Genomic DNA, 22910 nt, shown 5'->3' with positions numbered 1-22910 from the left:
TGTAATTGATTTAAACTGGTGTCTTTTCTGAAGATCACACAGTTGTTTTTCAAAAATTAGTATCTAGCTGGAGATTATGCCCAGGTTTTTCAGTAGCAGGCAACTTCAGTTCTAGAATCTAAATCTGCCAGACTTACAGTTGAAATTAAATCTTTCTGTCTGAAATTTTTAATGCCATATTTTTGCATGCAGTGAAATTTTTTTGAAATTACTAACAGTGATTTGGGAGCATCTGCCTCCAACACCTATTGAATATGTGGTAAAAACTGTTTAATTTTGTTGTTTGGGGTTTTTTTAGTTTTGTGTTTGTTTTGGGGGGGCCGGGGGGGGGGGGGTGTTGTTGGTTTGGGGTTTTTTTTTAGTTGTATTTGGTTCCAGGATTTACCAGAACCGCATTGTTCAGTATCCCAGAAACAAAGCTATTCTTAGAAAAGTGAAGTTATGGCTGGATACAAATAACAGATTTGTATATGATGGTTTTTATCCTTTAACCACTTTCAGTGTGCTTAAAATAGCGTACAAAAATTCTTCCTGGATTGGTTTCTTGGTTTCTGTTTGAGAGAGGTGCTAATGTGTCCCAGTTATGAGTAAACTTCCATGTAGTATTTTTTGTGATGTTTCCCACTTCACAGATGGGCATTTGAGGCACTGAGAGAGTTCAAGGTTCTAGGAGATATCTTCAGCTGGTTTGAGTCTTGAGTGATGGTGCTCTTTGCCTGAAGTCATTCCAGTTCATCTTTCTCCATGTTTGGCCAAAGTACAGCCCTTGGGATAGAGGTGACAGGGACTAGATAGCCTTGCTGCATTGAATAGGAATTGTGAGAATTATTCCAGTATTTGCTTAATGTTTTTAAGACTTCAAAGTCCTGGGAAACTCCTGTACAGGCTACCTGTTCTGATTGTGTTCTTGTAGGCTAAATAGGGGTGGGGGTTTAAGATGAAAGGACTGTATTAAAGCTAACTGTAACAGGTGAAGTCTCTTGACATGTTAGGCTTGTGTAAAAAAATTCAGACTTTTTTTGTCTAGGTAGGGGTTTAAAAATGCAGTGTGTAAAAATATGGATTGAGAGAGTTTGTCATCTGGTCAGACAAGAGTTTCTGAGTTAAGTTGTTAAATGTTTTATTCTTCTTACCCTTCAGTCCTCAAAAGTGACCTCAAAACATGTAATATTTTACCTTGTTTAATCATGTAAGACTTTTTTCTGAAGCAGAGGTGACACCTTTTTGAGTCTGCAGTTGGCTCTGATGGAACACTGTGCAAAGTTTACAGACATAATAAATTGTATTATTGAATTCTAAACAAGTCATTTAGATGAGTTCTGAAATTATCAGGAGAGCTAGGAACTTAGTGGAAAAGGCCTGTGTGAGATGTGTGGGGGTTTTACTATTACTTTAAAAATGTTTTTGCAGTCTGGAATATACTGCATTCAGTTTGTTCTTGTACCAGCTCTAAATGTCTGAGAGGGTACAAAGGGAGACGAGGATATCTAGAATTTGTGGCAGCTACTTTGTGTGCTATTTTCTGTACACAAGCTTCTGAGTTCCTTGCAGAATCTAAATAAGTCAACCAGTTGGAGTCTGAAAAAATAATCTGGTACAGAAATTACAGTAATAATTTTAACCCTAAAATCTTAAGGCCATGGTGAAGGTCAGTTAACTTATTTGATAACATTGCAGGGCAGCTAAAAGGTAAATGTTTGCTCCAGAATCCTGGGAGCATTATGCTTTCTGTAATTGTGCGTAAGAGTAGCTGTAATCAGTCAGAATGAACAGCTGACTTGCTTAAATTTCTTAATAGTGCAGTGAACCCTGCTGAGTGCCATTATGGCTTGTACTGTTCCCTGTCCTTCTGTTGGCTGTCACTGTGCTTACTTAGCTTGGGTAAGTGCTTCTGACATCTTTTGTGTGTTTTCAGAGGTGCACACAGCTGCCTTGTGTTATTCACAGCACAGAGCCTAAACCTAGTCCACAGCAGCACTTCACTTCTAAAAAATTGACTAATAATAACAAAATATATAAATGTTGGGCAAATTGAGAGTCACGTGGGGAGGAAAGTACTTGCCAGTGTATTGTATACACAAGTTAAATGTGTCCTGTGTTGAAACACCTTGTAGGTGGTTCTACTGAGGGAGTGATTGCAATGCTCAGGTATGGGAATGCAGCATATACAACTAAAGCTTGAATGAAAAGGCAGAGGTTTGGAGCTGGGTAGTTTTACATGGCTCAAAATCATGCAACTATCTCTGCATGTGTGTTGTTAGATGGCACTGAGTGCTTGTTTAATGTGTGACTTGGCAGGTATGTTCGTAGAAGGCCACATGGGCTCTTCATAGGGAGGATTTGTCATCCCTGGCTTGAGTACCTGGTCTAAAGTCTTAATTTTGCAAGAATATCTTCTTTGGCAACCAGTATCAGGTCTAAATGTAGTTAAATATATATATATATTATATTACTGAATATATTGACCTGCCTAATTGAAATTATTTATTTTGTGCAAATCAGATTACCAAGGAACGTGCAGTTTTAATCATTGTAAAATACTCAGTTTATTTTTCTGTGTAGTATAAGTTTGGAAAAACTTGTCAAACTATGAGTTTTAATAGTATAAAAAGCATAGAGGTCAATAGTAATGAGCAGACTAATTTTTGTAAATTTAACATAAAAAGGTATTTTTGGGGAATGTGTTCACTGTCTTCTGTTCTTGAAGCTGTCAAACGTTTTAGAAAGAACGGTTGTTACAGTTAAGATCTGCCCAAGTATGAAGTCTGTCTTGCTCTGTAAAGAGTGTTATGATTAAGATTTTCCGTGTTTCATCTCTACCAGAGGGGCAGGCTTTGGAAAATATGATCAAAGATTATCTTAAACCACCTCAAATTGCTTTCTGCTCTGTCTGCATTGTGAGGGCTTTGCTGCTGTTGAGAATTTTTTTGTTAAAAAAATGACCCAAGTTGTCTTTTGTTTGTTTGTTTTGTTTGCCAGCTTTTAGACTTTTCACCATTGTGAAGCTACTTCTTGTTTACAAACTCCTTGGCTGGGATGAGTCTTGGGCTGAAAATTAAAACTCTGTATGAGTTGTTTGCACTTGAAAGAACGTGTGAGCATAGTGATTATAGTGTATGACTTGGTACAGTTATACACTCACCTGAAACCTGGTTTGTCACCCTGTGCTCCTGGCACTTATCTGCCCAGCGCCTTCTCCGACACTCCCGAATGATTGCGGTGGACTCTTTATGATAAATACCAAGGCTGGGAGCAGAGAGTAACAGAGGAGTCAAAGGGACAGAGTCTGCCAGGTTCTTTCACAGACATTTTACTGAACACCTTATGGTAAACTGAGTCTCCTTATAGAAGAAAAGGCTGATGCAGAGCCTCATGTCTGATCTAGACTCCAGTCACACACGTGGCTGTTAGGCCATGCCTCATCTATCCAAAAAAAACTACACTGGGGCTGCAAGGTTTCACTGGGAGCCAAAGCTCACTACTCAAATATCTTTACAGGAAAAAACCCACCCAGTCTGATACATGAATTTTAGGCAAGCTTATCTTTGGAGTTATCAGCTGAGCAGATTTGAAACAACCATTCCCTCTCCAGGCCGCCCCGATACTTATTTGCAATTCAACATGTCAAGCTTTGCCCATCGGTATTATTCATGGCCAGACTACTGCTTTCAGCCTGTCTGGAGACCTGAATCCAGGCAGACGCATTTATCAAGCTGAGTCTAAATAAGTGCCAGGAGCACAGGGTGGCAATCCAGGTTTCAGGTGAGCGTATAACTGTACCAAGTCATACACTATAATCACTATGCTCACACATTCTTTCAAGTGCAAACAACTCATACAGAGTTTTAATTTTCAGCCCAAGTCTCTGATCTGCTTGGTGGGTTGGGTCGCCCTGCTCCCGTCCCATATTTCATATTTTTGGATGACACAAAGAGTAACTAACTGTTGGTGTAACACTTGCTGTTGAAATAGCCAAATGCTGACTAATCTGGAAGAAGAATCTGGGAGTTGCTGTCTTTATGTGAGGGGAGAATGTATTTCTTAGCTATGTATATGTGGCCCCATACAAGGCTGGAGATTGTCCCCTTTGCAGCAGTCTGCATGGATTGTAATAGAATAGCTTCTGGCCCAAGTTACACTGAAGCTGAACCATCCCAAGGTTATTTGCCATCTTAATTTCTTTTCAGTCATGGCTTGTAAATTGAAGTAGAAGGCAGAGGAGGATGAGAACGTTATCATACCTATGTAAGTGAAATTTCCATGGTCTTTTGACGTTGCTTAATGTCTATCATGACCAAGTAAATGCTTTGTTCTTCAGACTGCTTGTCATTGCAGACTCTTCTTTAATCCATGAGCACCTCACATGTGAATCAGGTTCCCTTTGAAGATCTGCAGCTCTGAGTTTGACATGGGAGTTTGATCACTGAAGAGTTTGAGCAGGATGTCTTGATTCTTGCTGCCTGCTTTTAGAATGAAACGCAAGTTTTGAGCATATATAACTATTCTGGAATTCAAATGGAAATATATTAAAAAACTGTTGTTGTAAAGAGGGTAGCAGGATTTTTGACTAAGATAAATCAACTGTATAATAATGTTCTGTTTGAGTGAATGCTCACTTGTGTTCCTGCCTGGTGATGAGCAGTGGCGCTGCAAGTTCCTTCCAAGAACTTCTAGCGAAGTATCACTGTTAATAACTGGGTTGTTTTTCTCAAGGCCTGTTATTCTGGGGGAAGGAGGGAGGAGACGGATGACCCACTCCAACAGCCCTGTAATTTACTGCTGCAGGAAGAATTGGTTTAAAGAATTCTCACTCTCCCTCTCTGAGCATACTGTGTTCTGGTTTTGACAAACAAAAAATTCTCACTCTGTGTATTTAGTTTCTCTGGCTGCTGTGTTCGTGATGATTTGGGGGGGGGAAGCAAATTCCAGAAATACTGTACTGCAGGAAGTGTTAATTGTGTTTCAGTACTTGGCTTCAGCAGTACATGAAGTCATTGAGCTTCCCCAGTGGGGAAGGAGCTGCTGGTGGAAATTCTGTGTGTTTGTGGGGTTTGGGATTGGGTTTTTATTATTCATTTTCTAGTGAAGTCATGGATGGTATTTACTACTTTAACAGTGATGTTAATTAAGTGCTGACCCTCCTGATTTTGTCACATTCAAATTAAAGAGATGGAAATACTTGAAAATTCCTGGTGTTACGTAAGGATAAGGTTTCTGGAGTTAATGCATTCCTTGGCTTCCTGCAGTATGCTTAAATGAAACAGTGCTAATGGTGTTAAATATGCTGTCCACTTCTGCCCTGTGAAGTCTTAAGTGTTGGCTCATATTCAAATTGCTTTTCTGTTGTTTTTCGTTACAGGCAGATTTTGAGGAGTGAACGGGAGGTACCAGACTCGATGAGTTTCCAGCGAAATGTCGGAAAAGTCAGGCCAGAGTACAAAAGCAAAGGATGGAAAAACAAAGTATGCAACACTCAGTCTGTTTAATACTTACAAGGGAAAGTCACTGGAAACTCAGAAAACCACAGGTGAGTAAGCTCTCTTTAGGGTTGCATTCTTTCAGTTTCATCATTCCTGCAGTGCTAATTAAGAGTGCAGAGTATATGAGCACTTAACCACAGCATGGTTTTTCATAACTGCTTGGTACAGCAGTGAAGTGGAAGGATTGTTGAAGGCAGCATTCCTTGTAGTTTCTGGTTAGCTGTAAACAAGCGTATCAGTTCAGAGAGACAGTGCTTGCAGTCTAGTAGGAAGTAGAATGTGGATAAATAAAGACGTGCCATTCCCCAGCTGTGCATTTTACTGCACTAACATTTGCCATACTGGAAGTGTTTGATTAAGGAGAAGGCAAGGCTCACTTCAGCTCAGGGGCTTTGATTTTTGGACAACCACTGGATAAAAATTATACCGCTATCTCAAATAAGGTGATAGTGAGCCTGCTTTTTCATGAGTCATTAAATGGAGAAGGAGGGGGAAATGATGTTCTGAAGGTTTTGAACTTGACTTGACATAACTGCCTAAATCATGTGTAAAAGAGAAAAAGTGTGCCTAAGCTTGTTAAAGTTTTCCACAATATTCTTTTTAAAGGTTGAAACTGAGCTGTTTGTTGTGATACAGCTTATCCAGGGCAGTAACTTGTACTTGTTCCCTCAGTTGGTTACTTGGTAGGTTGAATATCCTGTGGGGTGCATTAGCTTCGTACTTGTGGTCTGGAGTAAATAAAATTTGTAAGAGTGTTTTTGCAAGGTCAGCATCTGCCAGCTAAATTTGCAGCAAAAAAGAAATGCGCTGGATCCATAGAGGTATTCCTGTACTCATCAATGTACATTAAGCTCACAGAAGAGCAAGAGAATAATGCTTGACAAAATCTTGGAGGGTATTAAGACAATAATATCACATTTTAAATGGCTTCTTTAGCTTTCTGTCACTGAATGTTGTGTATAAAGGTGGGGCCATATATCCTTTTTAATCTCTCGATCAGGCTAACCATAATGACTCACTGTTCAAAAAATACTCCAGTTTTCCCAAACCAAGTGTTTGCAATTCCCTTTTTTAAAAATTAAATTCTGAAGCATTTTAAATTCTTAATTCTTATACTCTTAAATTTTTCTGACTTACAAAACATTATGTAGCTCTGCTTAAAAACTGTCTGCTAAATAGCTTTGTTAACTTGCACTTCCTATTCTGGTACACAGTTGCCGCACGCCATGGATTGCAGAGTCTTGGAAAAGTTGCTATTTCCAGGAGGATGCCTCCCCCAGCTAATCTGCCCAGCCTCAAAGCAGAGAACAAAGGCAACGACCCCAATGTGAACATTGTGCCTAAAGACGGCACAGGATGGGCTTCAAAACAAGAACAGCATGAAGAAGAGAAGTAAGTGACCACTGAGCTCTAGCTTGATTTGCTGTGCCATTTCTCTCAGGTTTGCCTACACTAGGGATTGGCAGGGCCTGGGAAGAAATTGGCTGCACTGGACTGTCCTCAGGGTAGTTACCAGAGAGGAAATAGCACCACTGTTAAGTTCTGTGAGGAAGAATCTTGCCAGTAGAGGGCTAGTAAAAAAAAACCTTGCACAAAAAAAGCCCCTCACATTTAAGTTGAAAATGTTCTGCTTATAAGTTCTATACAAGGGGAAGAATATTTCTGTGGACGTGTAAGTTTTGATGTCTGTTGAAAGGAAATGCTATAACATATTTTTGTAAGATCAGTGTCATCACCTTAAATAAAATGCTCTTGAAATTCTAGGTACATGGAAATTCTCTTGAAACCCCAAGGAACACAGCAGGAAAATTAGATAATAGCTTGCAAGTTTGTGAGAGTATGCAAAAATCTACTTAATTGTAATTGTTGTGATGTATAGCAGAGAAAACTCAAAAATTCTTGGTTTGTAAACATTTGTTTAAATCTCTGCTTTGTTTTCCTAATGGTTCTTAATATTTGCACTTTATTTTTTTTTGCTAGAATGCCATAAATTCTACAGACTTTCAAAATTTTTTTATCTTAGACTCTACGCAGTTAATTCACTCTCCTCCAGTATGTGCTGTGAACAAGACAGAAGTGGTGGCAGTGTTGATGCATTGCTGTATACCTTGTATGATATAACTTTTCCCATGCTCAGTGCAGTTTCATGTGCTAGATTTGTTTCACATTTGTACAACTAAAGAAAGTAGAATGAAAGGATCATAGAATATGCTGAGTTGGAAGAGACCCATCAGGATCATCGAGTCCAACTCATGGCCCTGCAGAGAAAGAAACTAAATAAAAACTGAAACTTTTCAGTTTCTAATTGGGAAGTATTTTAAAGCAGGTTTTTTTTTTTGCCGTGTAAGCTTAAAATTGGATGTGATTCTCCCTGCATAAGTAGAAGCAAGGTTTAAGTGTTAATTCTTTCCATACAAATTGTTCTGAAAAACACTGGAATGTACAGCCAGTGGTTGTATGTTTGCTAGTGCTTGTGAAAGCAAAATATGAGGTCTAAGAGTTTCCTTTGCCATCTTTCTATCCCTTTATTTCTCTTTGTATATGTTCCTGCATTTAAATACCAAGTTTTGACATCTCTCTAAAAAGCTGTTAGACTTCAGGAATAAAGTGTTTCTGTTTAGCCTTTTATTTTAAGCTTTTGAAGCTACAGATTTACAGTTTTCTGCCCTGTGTTTTGTTTGGTACTTTAACAACATCTCCCTGTACTTCAAGGTCACTTACACTTTGCCCTGTTAAGTCTGTGTTGAGCTGGTAGCTTGTTTGACTAAAACAAGCCTTCCATGGCCATGGGTTAGAAGAACATACCAGTAGTTGATTTTATGTTTAAAAACAAGTAAGAAGCTGTCCCTTATCTTCAACTGGAGGTTGTTTGCCTTTGTATTTTCATATGTTTTACTCTGATAAAGGCCTTGGAGTTCGCATGCAAGTAAAACTAGTGAGGGAAAGATTTGTTCCCAGGAATTGGTATGTAAGCCCAGGCCATGAGTAAATTCTCCTAAATTTCGACCATCTGATGTGTTTGCTCAAATATTAAGACCGTTTGTTTGACTACTGAGGTGTTTCTGTGATATTTCAATGTGCTTGAAATGCTGCAGTTTACTTGTGAAGTGTTTTATTGTTCCTCTCAAAAGTGCTGCAGATAAAGGTTACATCTTGGTAACAGCTTGCTTTAGTTTAATGGCTTTTCTCTTGTATCATTGCATTGGAGTTCACATGAATGTGTTGTTCCCTGTAATTAGGAAAATTAATTATTCTACTACTTTCTTGAGTTGTCACTCATTTTGTGGGTATTGCCTCAGTCTCTTTCCTGGACAGTGCAGGCTGTTGTGTATTGATTTGATTAATGCAGATGAGTTCTTTAACTCATCCATACTTGCAGGGCAGTGCTTGGATAACTAAAATTCTAAATGGGTTTGTCTTTGGAACGGGAGAAATGCAAGGAATAGTTTCTTTAACAGTCTTGTTCCTTGTTTCACTTGTGTGTCATATAAGTCACAAATTCCCCAAAGAATGCTTAGAAAATATGCAGCTGTAAGAAAATGCAAGTGAAAAACAGAAAATAATGAGAACTGGTTTTTATTTTTTTAGATTGCAATTCTCTCTGGAAACATGAAAATTCCATTTAGTTATTCTTATGACAAGCCTGTGTGTTTCTCCCCAGGAATGATCTTTTTAATGATGTTTACTTCTCTGTCAGTTCTGAGAGTCCTCTATAGTGCTTTGGCTTGATCGCAGCATAACCCAAATGGAACTGATTTCTCACTGGTGGTCTTCAGAATTTTAGGATCACTTTAGGATCTACTTAAAGCATGTACAGTTGTTTTTTTTAAGTTAACTGGTATGATACTGCGCTACTTCTCTCTTCACTGGTATAATAAAGTGATTCTGGAATACAGAACTTGCTCCATAGTTCCTGTTTTATCAAAAGTTCCTACTGAGGAGCTGGAGGGTTAGGCTTAGTTGATTTTAGACACTAATGCTTTGGGTCTTAAGTTACCTGAATATGCAGATTTCAGAAATAGCCTTTATTGAAAGAAGTTAAACAATATGACTGAATCGGCAGACTAGAAAGGTCTTATGTATGGGGTTTTTTACACTGGACAAAAAGAGCGCTTACGTCTCTTCATTGTTAAGATGGTGAGACTGAGACCATTCTTAAGACTTAAGGTTCTGGGCTCCAGTTCATGGTACCCATACAATTTTTTGTTATCAGTTCCTTTTACTTAGTAATTTCTGACACGTATTTGCCTTCTTACTCTCAGTTCATGGTGGTCTTGAAGTGCTTTCCTCTGTTAACTCCCGAGGCAGGAGAACATTAATCCAAGTTACTCCCTTCGATGGTTGTAGATGGATTGTTTTTTTGATTGTGCAATATACTTCTTTAAAAGCTGTAATTCAATTTGTGCCTGGCTGCATTTTCTGCCCAGCCATTTTCATTCATTCCTCTCCTCTTTGGGAAATGGAATCTTGAAATAATTAGCTAATTTATTCCAATTTTTTAACTGCTACTATAACAACTCCTTTTATGTAAGAAAATACTTTTTCTGAGGAAAAGTAATTTTTGGTTCTTCAGCTGCACAACTCCCTTATTTTATTCCCTTGTTTGCAGTAGCCATCCTGACAATCTTATTCTGTGCTCACCCTCTTGTATTCACAAGTGCTTTTCCTCTAATTCCAGACAGCCAGACGTGCCACAGACACAGCCAAAACCTGCTGTTCCTGCTCCTCCAGAAGCAGCTCCTGTTGCCAAATCCTGGGCCAACACCAAACCAGGGGGACAAGAAGGTGAGTGCTGCTCAGGGTGGAGGGGTTCTACACTGGATATCAGGCTGAGACTGTGCTGGGAGAGACCCCCACACTCAGCAATCCCTTGAGGCTTGGCCAGGCCAGCTGGGACTGTGGAAAGTTGTGGAAGCAACATTCCTGGCTGGAAAGTGAGCCTGTCCCCAGTCACTCAGATGAGCTGCAGCTGGATTTATCAGCAGGTCTGACTGACTTTTAGAAGGTCAGTGTAGTCACCTCTTGTGAATTGACAGGGAAGTGGTGGTGGCAATGAAAAATCTTGAACACAGCTGTGGTGAAAAGGGAAAATCACAGTACTTATAGTACAAACAATTTTGGCATGGGAAGGAGAGCTATAAACAGTTGGTGGTCATTCTGATCATAATTTTGGATCATTTTGTGCAAAGTGTGTGTAGATTTGCTTCTGTTTAAACGTGAAACAGCAGTACTTTTCCCTTAATTTTATAGATTCCTTGGTTATTTTAGTATCAAAGTGACAGTGTTTAAGTAGTTTTCTTTCTGGGAAAAAAATTAAAGGTGTGTTTTGAGGGTTATTTAACATAATTGGATGAAAAGATGGAAAATTGTTTCCCATCAGTGTGAATCTTAGCTTGAGTGTTTTCATTACAGATGTAAGATCAGAACTAAATCTTCAGCAGATTTAGTGAGAGGTTAGTTAAAATTCCTGTCTCCATTATGATAAATAACCTGCAGCATGTTTTAGTCCTTGAGTTTTGAGACTTGCAAGCTTTCCCTGGCATAAAATGGAGTTTAGCCTTTCCAGGTGAAGAATTGTGTTCTCTTCTGAATAGGGATCTTATAATAATTGCACAGAGGTAATTTCTTAAACATTATACGGAGTTTGTTAAATCACATATCTAATGATTTTGGCTTTTTTTGCATGGAGTATTAGAAATTACAATTCTAGATTCTCCATTCCTTGCTCTCCTCAATAATGTTCAGTGCTTCATTGTTAAGTGTAGAAACTTTTCTCCTTTAAGCTTTTACAGGATTTCTGTAGAATAAAAAAAAATGAATTAACACTGATGCAAAGTGATTTGCATAGCAGCCTTCCTGCAGAAGCTGATAAGATCATCTCCATGACACAGGAAATAGTGATGCGGCTCAGTGGCTTCCATATGCATTTAGCTAATTATTTCATAGTTACCATGGCAGCTCGTGTGCCCAGCCCAGATGGCACCCTCATTTCATTCAATTTATGCAGCACTGGGTTTGCTGTTTCAAGAAGAAGCATTGAATGTGAATTGGCACCAGCTGCTTGCTGTCCTGGGTTTGAAACTCAGGGTACACCTGTTGTGCTTTCCTGAGCTGCAGTTGGCTCTTAGAACTTGTAGTTTTTCCAGCTGCCTCGTGAGCGTTCCAGCAGTCACTCAGTGGCTGCCTCGTGCTCTTGTAAAACTTGAGTGAGGCAAGGCTAAACCTTTCTCTGATCCTCTTGGTGGCCATGGAGAAAGGAAAAGCTTAGGAAATGTAACATGTAAAAATGTGTATTTTCCAGCTCACGCTTCAGCTAAAAGTTGGAGTAGATTACTACCAAAATATCTTAGAATTTTTTAACTTTTCTGAACTGCTGGCTGCCAGTCTGGCTGTTTCGGGTTTGTAGCTTAAACACAGTCAAGCAGATCACTGATGCTATTACTTTGCAGTTAAAATGTTGTTCACTGTGTAGCCCTGAGCAGACAGCATTTTTCAAGATTCATAAAACTCATGAGTGTTGCATGCCACAGGATTTCAGAAGGGGCTCCCTTGCCTGACAGGTCATCTGGTTAGTGGGACTGGTTTTCGTCCTATTGAGCAAGTCACTGGATGTGGGGAACAGCAACAGTCCGTGTCCATTAAGGAAAAAAAAGAAAATGTGATCTGTAGTATGTGAAGTCAGAACGAAAGTTGAAAGATTTCAAGGAAATTTGTAGACACAGGGATTGAGTACTGGTATTTGCTGTCATGCCTTTACAAAGCACAGAGTGAGGACTTTATTCTGTGTTTAACTCTTTAAAAAAAACCCAACCAAATAAAATCCCACTGGGATCCCTGCATTTCTTCTTTTTGAATGATTCTTTCAGAGATTGGAGAGAACAGAAGTTTTCCTTGTTGTTAAAAAAGCCCATCCATCGTTGGGATTGGGGGTTTTGGACACCATATATTCAGAGCCTTTTTTGTGAGTTTGCCCTCTGACATAATCCATGTAGCCTAATACAGTGTCCCTTACAATAGTCAGTAATAAAGACAGGTACAGGAACAGTGTGTTTTTCAGGCTGTTGGAATAGAAATCCCCACTCAGTAAGATTATTGGTGATTTGGCACTAGAATGCTGCTGATCTAATAGGTCACTATACATTATGTGTATGGGGAGGGGAGGAAATTGATGCAAAGCAGATGCCAACAAAACATTCTGGTGAGGAAGACAACCTATGTATTTGGCTTCCATACCATGTACAACAGAAGTCTTAAATTCAAGTCTTGAATTAGGATGTCAAGGGTTTTAGGTATCAAAGAATGTTACAGTTGTTCTGATACTTTTCTCATAATGTAAAAGCTGTGGCATTTTAAAGTTCTGGAGATTTATTATTAGAACAGTAATTAATCATAAACATGTTTACAATTACATAGTTTCCCATTCTTGGGTGGACTATAGTTTTAAAGTGAAAAGAAGGAAATCTTTGTCTGGAAGGAGTGGGGAAAAGTGTTTACAGAGCTGAGGAACTCCAGGTACTCCCTGGGTTAAGTCTTGTTCCGCTGTTGCTCTCTAATGCTTCTGAATTTTTCTCAGCCTCAACAGCTGGGATAGTTGGTCTAGTAAATTTAACGACTTCGGTAGCAAATGTGAACCCTTTATATTACCAGTGAATTACTGTGCCTTTAACATTTAAATGTTTAACTTTTTTCTTTTAAAGCTGTAATGTTCACTTCTAAAGGATGATCAGGCTTCTATTACTTCCTGAACTTTTTGCCTACAGAAAGTTGTGACTGTGAATATCTTCCTGTGTAGGTCCACCTATTCCAATCAATAGTTATTTCCAGCAAGAATTCCCCAGTCTGCCAGCAGCTGGGGATCAGGAAAAGTCAGGCAAAGATAAGGATGCACCTGAAGATGGCTCAGGACCCAACCTGCGACCGCAGAGTAAGTGTGTGCTACAGATTATTGTGAAATTGCATTGGCTTGTGTGGAACTTATTATTTTTGTACCCTGTACAAAATAAATTGATGAATATGTTGTTTTAATCAGAATACTCCTACACTGAAGAAATGGATATTTGGGGCTTTATTCTGCTTCACTGTGTTCCTGGTGTGCAGAAAATAGTGTGTTTAATCCTATCACTTCCCATTTTCCCAACCTAGTCAGGACTCTAGTTGTGCTCTGAGGAACATTTGTTAGTTGCACAATACTGGCATTTTCTTACTTCCAGCTGCTGATGTCACAGCAGGTAAGATACATCTTTAAGGAACTCTTCTAATATTAGCTAATTACACAAATCATGGTCAGGGCAGGCCTCAAGTGGTTGGTACTCATAAGAGTGCAGCCTGAAAATTCCTGAAGAGGAAGTTCACTCTACGGGATGCCAAAAGACTGGATTGTGCCTTGGCATCTTTAGCTCCTGGATGCAGTGTTCTGACCAGCTGGATCTGTTTCAGCAGATCTAGTGAAAACAACCATAGCAGTGCCGGGTTTACATCTCTCAGGAAAGAAATGTGTATTTCTTCCCCAGATCCCTTTAATGGGAAGGTATTTGGGATTGTGCTTGTTACCAGTGGAAAACAAGATTCCTTTCTCCCTCAAAAGTTTGGTTTTGATGAGGTTCGATGGACCTGTCCTGCGCTGTGGCTGGCACTGTCTTGTGCCAGTGATAGGCACTTTAGAGGGCTTAGGCTCTCAGGGAATCCTTAACTCCTTTCCTTGTTACAGGCCTTGGTTTTCCTTGATTTGTTTGTCAGGTCCTGCAGACCAAGGCCATGTGCCTGTTCATGTCCTCTCTTGATTTTGATCTAAAGAAGAAATTGTCAGGAAATGGGAGAGATGTCCAACACCAAATGAGAGCAGCTATGTGTCTGTTCAGCCTCCTGCAGGCAGTTACAGTTTTGGTCAGCACTGTACATGCTATATTAAGCCCTTCTTTCATGTCTGACAGCAGAAAGCTAAATGAACTTGGCAAGTACTCCCTGTTTAGCAGCTGTGCTTCCCAGCAAAGATAAGTGCAAGAACTGTAATGGATACTTAGGAGCATAGTTTTAACGCTGCTTAAAGGGTTTGTGCCCCTAAAGGAACATTATTTACAGTGCGTGTTTGTGATATTGTTGGTCTCCATTGATCTGAGCACTGCTGCTAAGTTTACTCTGGGGTTTTTTTTGTCCTAACCCATGCTCTGCAGGCAGAAACTCCTAAAAGAATGGACTGCCTAGCACAAATAACAAGTCATTAAAATCCCTGACTTTTCCTGGATGATTTGCTAGTCCAGCCCTTATCACTTCTATTCCATCCTTATCAGGCAGAGATGCAAACCAGACTCTGCATACCTGTTTTCACTTTGACACATACCTGTGCATTACCCTTCTTTTTGAGCTGCTTGAGAGTTTCCTGGTAGGCCTTTGCTACTTAGAAAGCTTGATCTTTGCCTTGACAGCATCTTCACACTGAGTCAGCAGTGGCCCACTTAGCACAGCTAAATCTGTTTTCTTTCTTGTGCTATAATCAGTATCCTTCCTAAATTGCACTGTGTTTTGGAAGGTAGAATGGGATAGCTAGAGCAGTCCATAAATTTATCTCTGGCCCTTCAGGAGCACAGCTGGACCTAGGGCTGAAGAGGATCAGGAAGCAGCTTCTGTTGATTCTCAAGTGGCCACTGCTTGTTTCAGTAGCAGATAAAAACGTGTGTGTGCACAGATCGCTGTGTCATCGACGGCTGCGTGGGAGCAGTGTGTTCTTCACCATCCCTGGCTGTAAATCTCCAGTATAAAGTCTATTCCTGGCTTTTCTTGTGCTGATTCTGTCCATGCAGATGTACTGGTTGGAGGGGTGGGGGTAAAAAGAACAACTCTCTGGTTCTCCAACAGATCAGGACCCTAAGGCTCTGGGACAAGAAGATGCCAGTGCTACACCAGCAGAACAAAATGATGGCCAGAAGGCAGGAGACAAGAGGGATGTGCGGTTGCCCCAGGTCCCTCAGCCCAAGCTGAATGGCCAGCAGCAGCCACCCATCTCATCCCAGTACAGAGCAATGATGCCTCCTTACGTGAGTGATGGTTGCTTGAATGGTTTTTAAGCTGCAGGGACTGATTTTTGGCTAGTGTGATTTTCTTATGTCTCTTCCTTTCCCCTCCATGGAATTCTTACCAGTTCTCCTGGAAGGGCATGATTGAAACCAGCACCTCAGAGGATGCTGGCTACCTGTTGCCACGTGGAGTTTGAACTTGTCAGGAGTTGATTAACACTTCTAGTCACTCTAACCTGGGGACTTGGTGTCACACACTTGTGGTATTAAGCAAACTTTCTTGAGTGAAGAGTCTTGCTTTACTTCCATTACTTCCCTTGATGGTCTCAGTATGCTTAATGCAGTGATACTTTTAAATGAATGGCTCCTGTTTTTAAACCCTTTTTAGATGTTTAATCAGTATCCTAGAATGGCATATCCTCCCTCCATGCAAGGTCCAACAAGATTTCCCAATTCTGAGCCAGGCAGGTAAGAAACCTACAAGTGGTGGTGTTTTGTGTGGGTATGAACTCTGTGACTTAATTAAAAAAAAGAAATAATTTGCACTGAGTATCTTGATGGTGATTATACACTGCATAAGAACTGACACTGGTCAGTCTCCCATGTTTTGCTTGTGTGGAGCAGTGCCATGGAGTGTCTGAAGTTTGAGAGCTCACCTACAAAACTTCAGGCAATTCTGCACAATACAGGGCTTTTGATTGTGAAGAGCAGGAGTCACTTGTGGGAACACTTTTGAAACTTAAACCGGTATTTGCCCATAAAAGGACTTCTCCATTGTTATAGTGAAAGTAGTCAATTCCTGGTATTTCAAAATTAGTTTTCCACTTTGTGCATTTCTCTGTAGTGGAGGATAGCTGTGCACATGCAAGAGTAATTATTTAAATTCTGGTAGTCACACGTGCATGCGTGCTCACATTTATACTGTGCTTGAAACAACAGTGCTGTATATTTCAAATAGTCATACAAGTTGACTTTTTATCTGTCATTTGTGGATAAGTAAAGGCAGTGGGTTTTGTTTCTCTCATTTTTTTAGAGGCCCAAGGGGAAGAGGCCCACCCTCGTGGTGCTCAGAACCTATTGAGCGCCCATCCATTCTTAGTGCTAGTGAACTCAAAGAGCTTGATAAATTTGATAATCTAGATGCTGAGGCCGATGAAGGCTGGGCAGGTAAGAACATCAGATTAATGGTCTGTTATTTGTATGCTGAATGTTTCTGAAAGATTAATTGAATATTTGTTTATGCATCAGGTGCTCAGAGTGAAGTGGATTACACCGAGCAGTTAAATTTCAGTGATGATGATGAGCAAGGAAGCAGTCAAAAAGAAAAGGAAAGTGGGTGAGTTGATGTTGCCAATTAGATGTGAAATGTCACTTAACTAGATGTTGGAAAGATTGAATGAAATGAGTGCAAGTACTCATTCCAATAACACTAATTCCAGTAATTTAATACTGTATTCAGTTGCATAACTGCCTGCAGACTCTAGTCAGCTGGGTGTGGAGTAGAAATTGTCCTGACTAAGAAACACTGAGGCTTGAAGATAAATCACCAAATACCTGTGTGGAGTATGCATTCTGTTTTTCTTATTTCTTTGCACACAGTGATGAACAAACACCATCAAAAGATTCCCAGAGTCCTGATGGCCAGAAGGAAACAGAAGAACAGACAAATGCCAAGTCAGCCACCCAGGTTTCCGCAGCAGCAGCCAAAGGGTCTTACAGCAAAAGCTCTCAGCTTGATCAGGTTTGTGTGCTCTTCTCTTCGGCTCCTGTGGCAACAGCCTTGTCAGGAGAGCTCCGACTGAGGTGTCTTTCCAAACTGTCAGGTCAATTAAGGTTATGAACGTGAGGGAAGGCATTAGCTACTGAAAGCATTATCTGAGCTGTGCTAACTGATCAGGTGCTACGCATGCAACTTAGCTGCCTCTGGTTGCAGCACAAAAATAGCATGACTTTATGTAGTGTGTTCTGCCCCACGCTTGTGAGGGGTGAGAGCTCTTGTGTCAGGCACTGTGGCTTGGCTGACTGGCTCAGTACTCTTGTCTGTCCACCCCTGGAACTGAATGAAGCCATTCTGGTGTTTATCAGGTTGTCCAGTGGATAAATAGCCCACACATTTTTCATGGGTGTGGGGATTTTTTTAGTATCATGGTCCACTTTCCGCAGTGCAGCGTAGCTGTAATGTGAGTTCACTTCTCACGCTAATGGATTTTATACAGACCATGTAGAATTCATCAGCTCAGCCATTTTTTGTTTCCTCTAGTAGAGGAATATTGCTATCCACTTCAATTTATGCCTGATACAGCCCTATTTTTGGTTTGGTTTTTTTTTTTCCCCCGGAAAAGCGACGGTTGGTTTTGAAAATTTCCCAGAAATATTTTCTCTTGACACCAGTAATAATGAAGATGGGGGATCTGGGATTGATTTTACTTGACTTTCTTTCTGTATTAAAGATCACATTGTTCTTTAAGGTTTGATGCTACATTGAATCTAAAGAAAAATGGTGCAGTAACATAGACTCTGAAATTTGGATGTGTGAATTTTTAAATTGTTCAGCTCTCAGTACATAAAAGTGAAAACGGTTTTGCCCTTGTTTTGCATGCAGATTTGTGTTGAATGCAGATGCCTTATTAGGTGTAGTATCTTAATGCAGTAGAAAACAGTAAATGAAAAATTCATAGTTCAGCTTGGCTGTGGTTATGAGCTTGCTTTACCCTAGTACTGTGTTTGATCCAACAGGATCGAGGTCCACCGCAGCCTTCTATACATGAAAGAGGTGGCCCTGCTCTTCCTCCAAAATCTATTCTACCACCGGTAAGAAAGATTAGAATTGTCCTTACTTCCTTGAGTTTAATTCTTTAATGCTGTGGTGGAGGGATTTAGACTAAGAGAAGTAAAAATATGCTTCACACGATAATAAACCTTTCCTTTAACAAGTAAAATTATCATAATGCCTGGGGCTGGTAGGAATGGAACCCCAACACAGCCATGCTGCCAGTTGTGTAAAACAGCCCCATCTTATAAGTGCCATGTGAAATGCACAAGAATTTCAAGAGCTTTTCGATATCCAGCCCCACTTGGGAACTGGAGAGGAACAGTGCTGGAGGGCTGGCTGCCAAGGCAGATGTGGAGATGAAGTCCCAAATGAAATGTGAACTAAAATTTCTCTTATCGTGAGCTACCTTGAAATTTCTTGGCTTCCTGAGGGACTTTTGTCTGAGATCTGCCCTGAGTCTCTGAAATTCAGAGCAGCTTGTAACCAAATCTAAAATATGTTTGTGGTCTTCGCTGTCACTTTGCCTTGATGGTGATGGAGAGTTGACATGAGCCCAAGTGATTCTTTACTTTACTCTCCTTTCTGAGCTCGGGTTGTGAGAGTCTGAACTGGGTCAGGAAGGGTCAGGGCTGGCTTTTTCTTTCAAGTTTTGCTTTTTAAAAATGCTGTGCAGATAGACATGTGCTGACAAATAGTTAAAACGTTGTATTTCAGCTGGCTGTTTATGTAACACGTGTTCAACTTGACTGATTTTCTTCTCACAGCACCCTCCTCCCCCTGATCGCCAGATGGGAAGGCAGGGACCCTTTCCCCCTAAACCAGTACCAGATGATGATGAAATTTGGAAGCAGAGGAGAAGGCAGCAGTCAGAGATATCAGCTGCAGTGGAGCGAGCCCGTAAGCGGCGAGAAGAGGAAGAGAGGAGAATGGAAGAACAGCGAAAAGCAGCTTGTGCTGAAAAGCTTAAACGGTTAAATGAGAAATTCGGCTGTGTGACAAAACCCTCTCGGGAAGACCCTCTGAAAGAGAGGGAGAGGGAAAGGGAAAGAGAAAGGGAGAGGGAGAGAGAACGGGAGAGGGAGAGGGAAAAGGAGAGGGAGCGGGAAAGGGAGCGAGAAAAAGAGAGGGAGAAGGAAAAGGAGAAAGAGAGGGAAAGGGAGAAGGAGAAAGAAAAAGAAGAAAAAGAAAAACTGGAGAAGGCAAAAGAACAAGAAGTGGAGAAAGAGAAAGAAAAAGAGGTGGAAAAAGAAGAGAAGGAGAATGAGAAGGAGAAAGAAGAGGAGAAACCAGCACATGATGTCCCTGAACCTGTAGAACCTGTGGCAACACCTGTAGTAGAAAAACAAGAAAGTGAAACCAAGAACAACAAGGAAGAAAAAGGTATGCTTGCACATAAGTAGGAGTTGTGTATCTTAAAGCTGAGTCACAGAGCATAGTTGTTGTCTAGAAGCCTCATTTGCATACCTAATTAACCTAGTGCATCTAGACCAATTATTTTCCTGGCGTATTACAGCTGATAACTGTCCTTTGAGCTAAGCCTGTTTGCCCAGCTCATCAAAAGATTAGGGAATAAAATGGCTTCTGTGATTTAGTCTGGACTTTGAGGAATATGGAAAGAAAAGCAGGCTTTCTTCTCTTCCTAAAGAAGGGTCAGCCACCCATGTTGCTTAAAAAGCAGTGCAAATTATTTCAGCTATTCTGTTCTTTCAGCAAGCCTAGAGAAGCAGACACATATTTAAATGTGCTGCATTTTTTGTAGTGAAACTTGAATGCCATGAGCAAATTGTTAAGACTATGCTTGTTAAGGTTATATTATCTTCAAAGGGATAAAATTGATTGTAAAACCAAACCTTAGTTCATTAAAAAAAAAAGTTGATACAAATGCAATATGGTATCATTGATACAACACTTCTTAAATCACATAATGGCTGCAGCCTTAATGCCAGTGGTTGATTTCCCAGGGTATTTGAGTTTAAAAGAGACAGAGGTGTATAAACAACAGTCGTTCTGTTTTGGGAGGTTGTCCTTGACTTTTTGTTGCCTTTAATGGTTTTGGAAAACTGAGATTGTGAAGTTAGAGAAGGCAGACATTTCAGAACATTCTTTAGGTGACATTCTGATGAAATTGTCAGTTTTAAGATTGACTGTTGTCTCCCATGGGTGGGGTTTTTGTTGTTTTTTTCCAGAAGATCAAGCAGTCTTTACTCGACAGGATAGTGGTCGGAATGAGAAAGAGGTTTCACAGGTGACTCATGAGAATGAGCCAGACTCAGGATCTCAACCTCGTCCTGCTGTTTCCTCGGGCTATTCTAAGCAGTTCCAGAAATCATTACCACCAAGATTTCAGAGGCAGCAGGTAATGAACCAGTTCATTAAAAGGAGGCTTATTTAAAGAATGATGTATTCTGCCTCATTCTGAATGAGAAGGTGACCATAGGAGTTCTAGAAATCCTGAGATTTTGGTTTCCAGCTTCTAGAAAATGGTGTTGGCAGGAATTGCTCTGCCTAAAATACTTCTTGTCACTTGCATGGTCTATAAGTGAGCAGAAGGCAAGGGAGGCTTTAAAACTGGTCCACGCTGACATTGCCCTGGGCTTGCCTGTGGAACCAGAATTCTCATGATTGATTATTTCTGCAGCTTTTCTTAAAAGGGTGTGACACTCACAGATTTGAGTTGAACTTGGGTCCTGTGGTCGGAGGTGCACTTTGCATTAATGACATGCATGGAGTATAGGTTGCTCTGTGTCTCAGCTGCACACCAGTTAAGCTGTAGCTATTGTAAAGTGTGCCGTCTGGTTTTCTAAAACCCTTTTCTCTTAGCTCATCCTGATGCATGTTTGCAGGTGACTTTCAGAATGCTTACTGTCCTGGAGATAATTGTACTTGTTGTTTCCAAGGGTTATTAGAGCTGTGCTCAAGTCTTCATCTTACCAAAAAGTCCTGTAATACTGTTTTTTGACCTGCAGGAGCAAATGAAACAGCAGCAGTGGCAGCAGCAGCAGCAAGGTGTCCTTCCACAGTCTGCTCCCTCCCAGCCTTCGAGTGGCCCTGTCCCTCCACCCCAGCACAGACCCCTTTACCAGCCCATGCAGCCTCATCCCCAGCATTTGGCTTCAATGGGCTTTGACCCCCGGTGGCTCATGATGCAGTCCTACATGGACCCACGGATGATGTCAGGAAGACCTGCAATGGATATGCCTCCTATTCATCCAGGTAAACCTGGGAACATTTTTTGGCTGTTGAACTTACTTAGTTTTGAAATAGAAGTCTTTTCCTAACCACACTCTTTTCACTGAATGGGTGAGTTTTTATGAAGAAGCTTACATTATTTTATTGTTTAAGACAAAATAGATTGTAGTCATATGTGACTAAAATTGTAGCCCTATGAGAATGTATACTTTTGACTATGAAGTAAAGTCCCAGCTGTCACACTGCAGGCATGTGAGTGACAGTTAAGATGATTGAGAATGTCAGCAGAAGCCTTTGTTAGAGCTGGCAAGAGTTAGGTTGAACTGAGAAATAGTGTATTTACCATTTGTGTTTCATTACACGTTAGCACTTGGTACTACATTACTTCCTAAAAAAACCCATGAAACTTTGCTATTTTTACATTACATATTAACAACTCCAGAGTCATAATAAATTTGTGGTTTCAAATTCTTGACCCTAAAAAGTCCTTTTTAATTTGCGGAGTGGCCATCTGATTTGCAGTTAGGAAAGCTGTTGGGCATAAATAATAGAAGTCTGTCATGTAATGTAATGGAGATACCTGCCCAGCTAATGAGCAGGGGAAAGGGTATCCTCAGTGAATGCAAGGAATGAGTGGAAGAAATGGCAGGCTAAGCAAAGACAGTGAAACTACAGAAATTCTTTGAAATGGTACAAAGAAAAAAGTTGGAATAATAAGAGTATAAAAAATTACCTGTGTGTACACTCATCTTGCCTTTTGCCATTCAGATGTTACAGCAGAAACTTTGTCTATGAGTTTGCAGGTCTACAGGCCTGGTTCTTCCCTTTATAGTGAAAGCAGACAACTTTTTCGTTTTGTTGGGACATGGGATACAAGTGTTGAGTATGATTTAGTCATTCTGAGATCAGCTGGCAGGGAATAGACATTTGATTTCAACATGGAGGGTCAAAGGGAAGGAGATTGGAGGAGAGAGAATAATGTTCCTTGGTACCTCCTGATAGGCTTTGTTTGTATTGAGGTCGGTTTCTTTGCTAATATTAAATTTGTTTCAACTGTTGAACTTCCCTCTGCCACAGGAATTATGCCTCCCAAACCACTGATGAGAAGGGAGCAGCTGGAGGGCTCAGCAGCTGGTTCAGATTCATTTGAGCACATGGCTCGCTCTGCAAGGGAGCACACTGTGCCTCTGTCAGAGCCACGCATGATGTGGGGCTCAGACCCCTACCCCCACGCAGAATCTCAGCAGTCCAGTTCTCCTCCCAAGGTGTTAGAAGAGCCTGATGATCTGAGGTAAGCCTGAGCTGTGCCAGTGCCTGTCACCTCTCCAAGTCACACATACTTGCTCACCTAGCTGTGTAACTTAGGTTGCAGTGTCAACTGACTGGGTTGTAACTGCTCTTCATACAAAACTTGAAAGAAGGAGCTGTGACTGGGGGATGCAGTGTGCTTGGTGCTGT

The 22910-nt window shown here is 40.6% G+C and overlaps 1 protein-coding gene across 13 annotated transcripts in view; it reads left to right on the top strand.

The window, feature by feature from the left end:
- PRRC2C (proline rich coiled-coil 2C) overlaps window positions 1-22910 on the top strand; it is a 70385-nt gene that overhangs the window by 10981 nt on the left and 36494 nt on the right. For 11 of the 13 annotated variants that reach the window (XM_039556142.1, XM_039556147.1, XM_039556144.1 and 8 more), the window contains exons 2-15: window positions 5360-5527; window positions 6695-6872; window positions 10159-10265; window positions 13273-13404; window positions 15333-15511; window positions 15879-15958; window positions 16524-16657; window positions 16739-16826; window positions 17090-17231; window positions 18227-18301; window positions 19028-19643; window positions 20450-20619; window positions 21230-21476; window positions 22530-22743. In XM_039556142.1, coding sequence (XP_039412076.1) covers window positions 5413-5527; window positions 6695-6872; window positions 10159-10265; window positions 13273-13404; window positions 15333-15511; window positions 15879-15958; window positions 16524-16657; window positions 16739-16826; window positions 17090-17231; window positions 18227-18301; window positions 19028-19643; window positions 20450-20619; window positions 21230-21476; window positions 22530-22743 — 2477 coding nt within the window. In that variant the 5' untranslated portion in view covers window positions 5360-5412. Of the gene's footprint in view, window positions 1-3985; window positions 4246-5359; window positions 5528-6694; window positions 6873-10158; window positions 10266-13272; window positions 13405-15332; window positions 15512-15878; window positions 15959-16523; window positions 16658-16738; window positions 16827-17089; window positions 17232-18226; window positions 18302-19027; window positions 19644-20449; window positions 20620-21229; window positions 21477-22529; window positions 22744-22910 lie in introns of those variants that run through there. The other 2 variants (XM_010409335.4, XM_039556138.1) reach the window with 2 other exon arrangements.

The sequence above is a fragment of the Corvus cornix genome, chromosome 8 (assembly GCF_000738735.6).
Source record: "Corvus cornix cornix isolate S_Up_H32 chromosome 8, ASM73873v5, whole genome shotgun sequence".
NCBI lineage: Eukaryota > Metazoa > Chordata > Aves > Passeriformes > Corvidae > Corvus > Corvus cornix.
The sequence above is the reverse complement of the archived record's forward strand: the minus strand, read 5'-3'. Positions and strand labels throughout refer to the sequence as shown.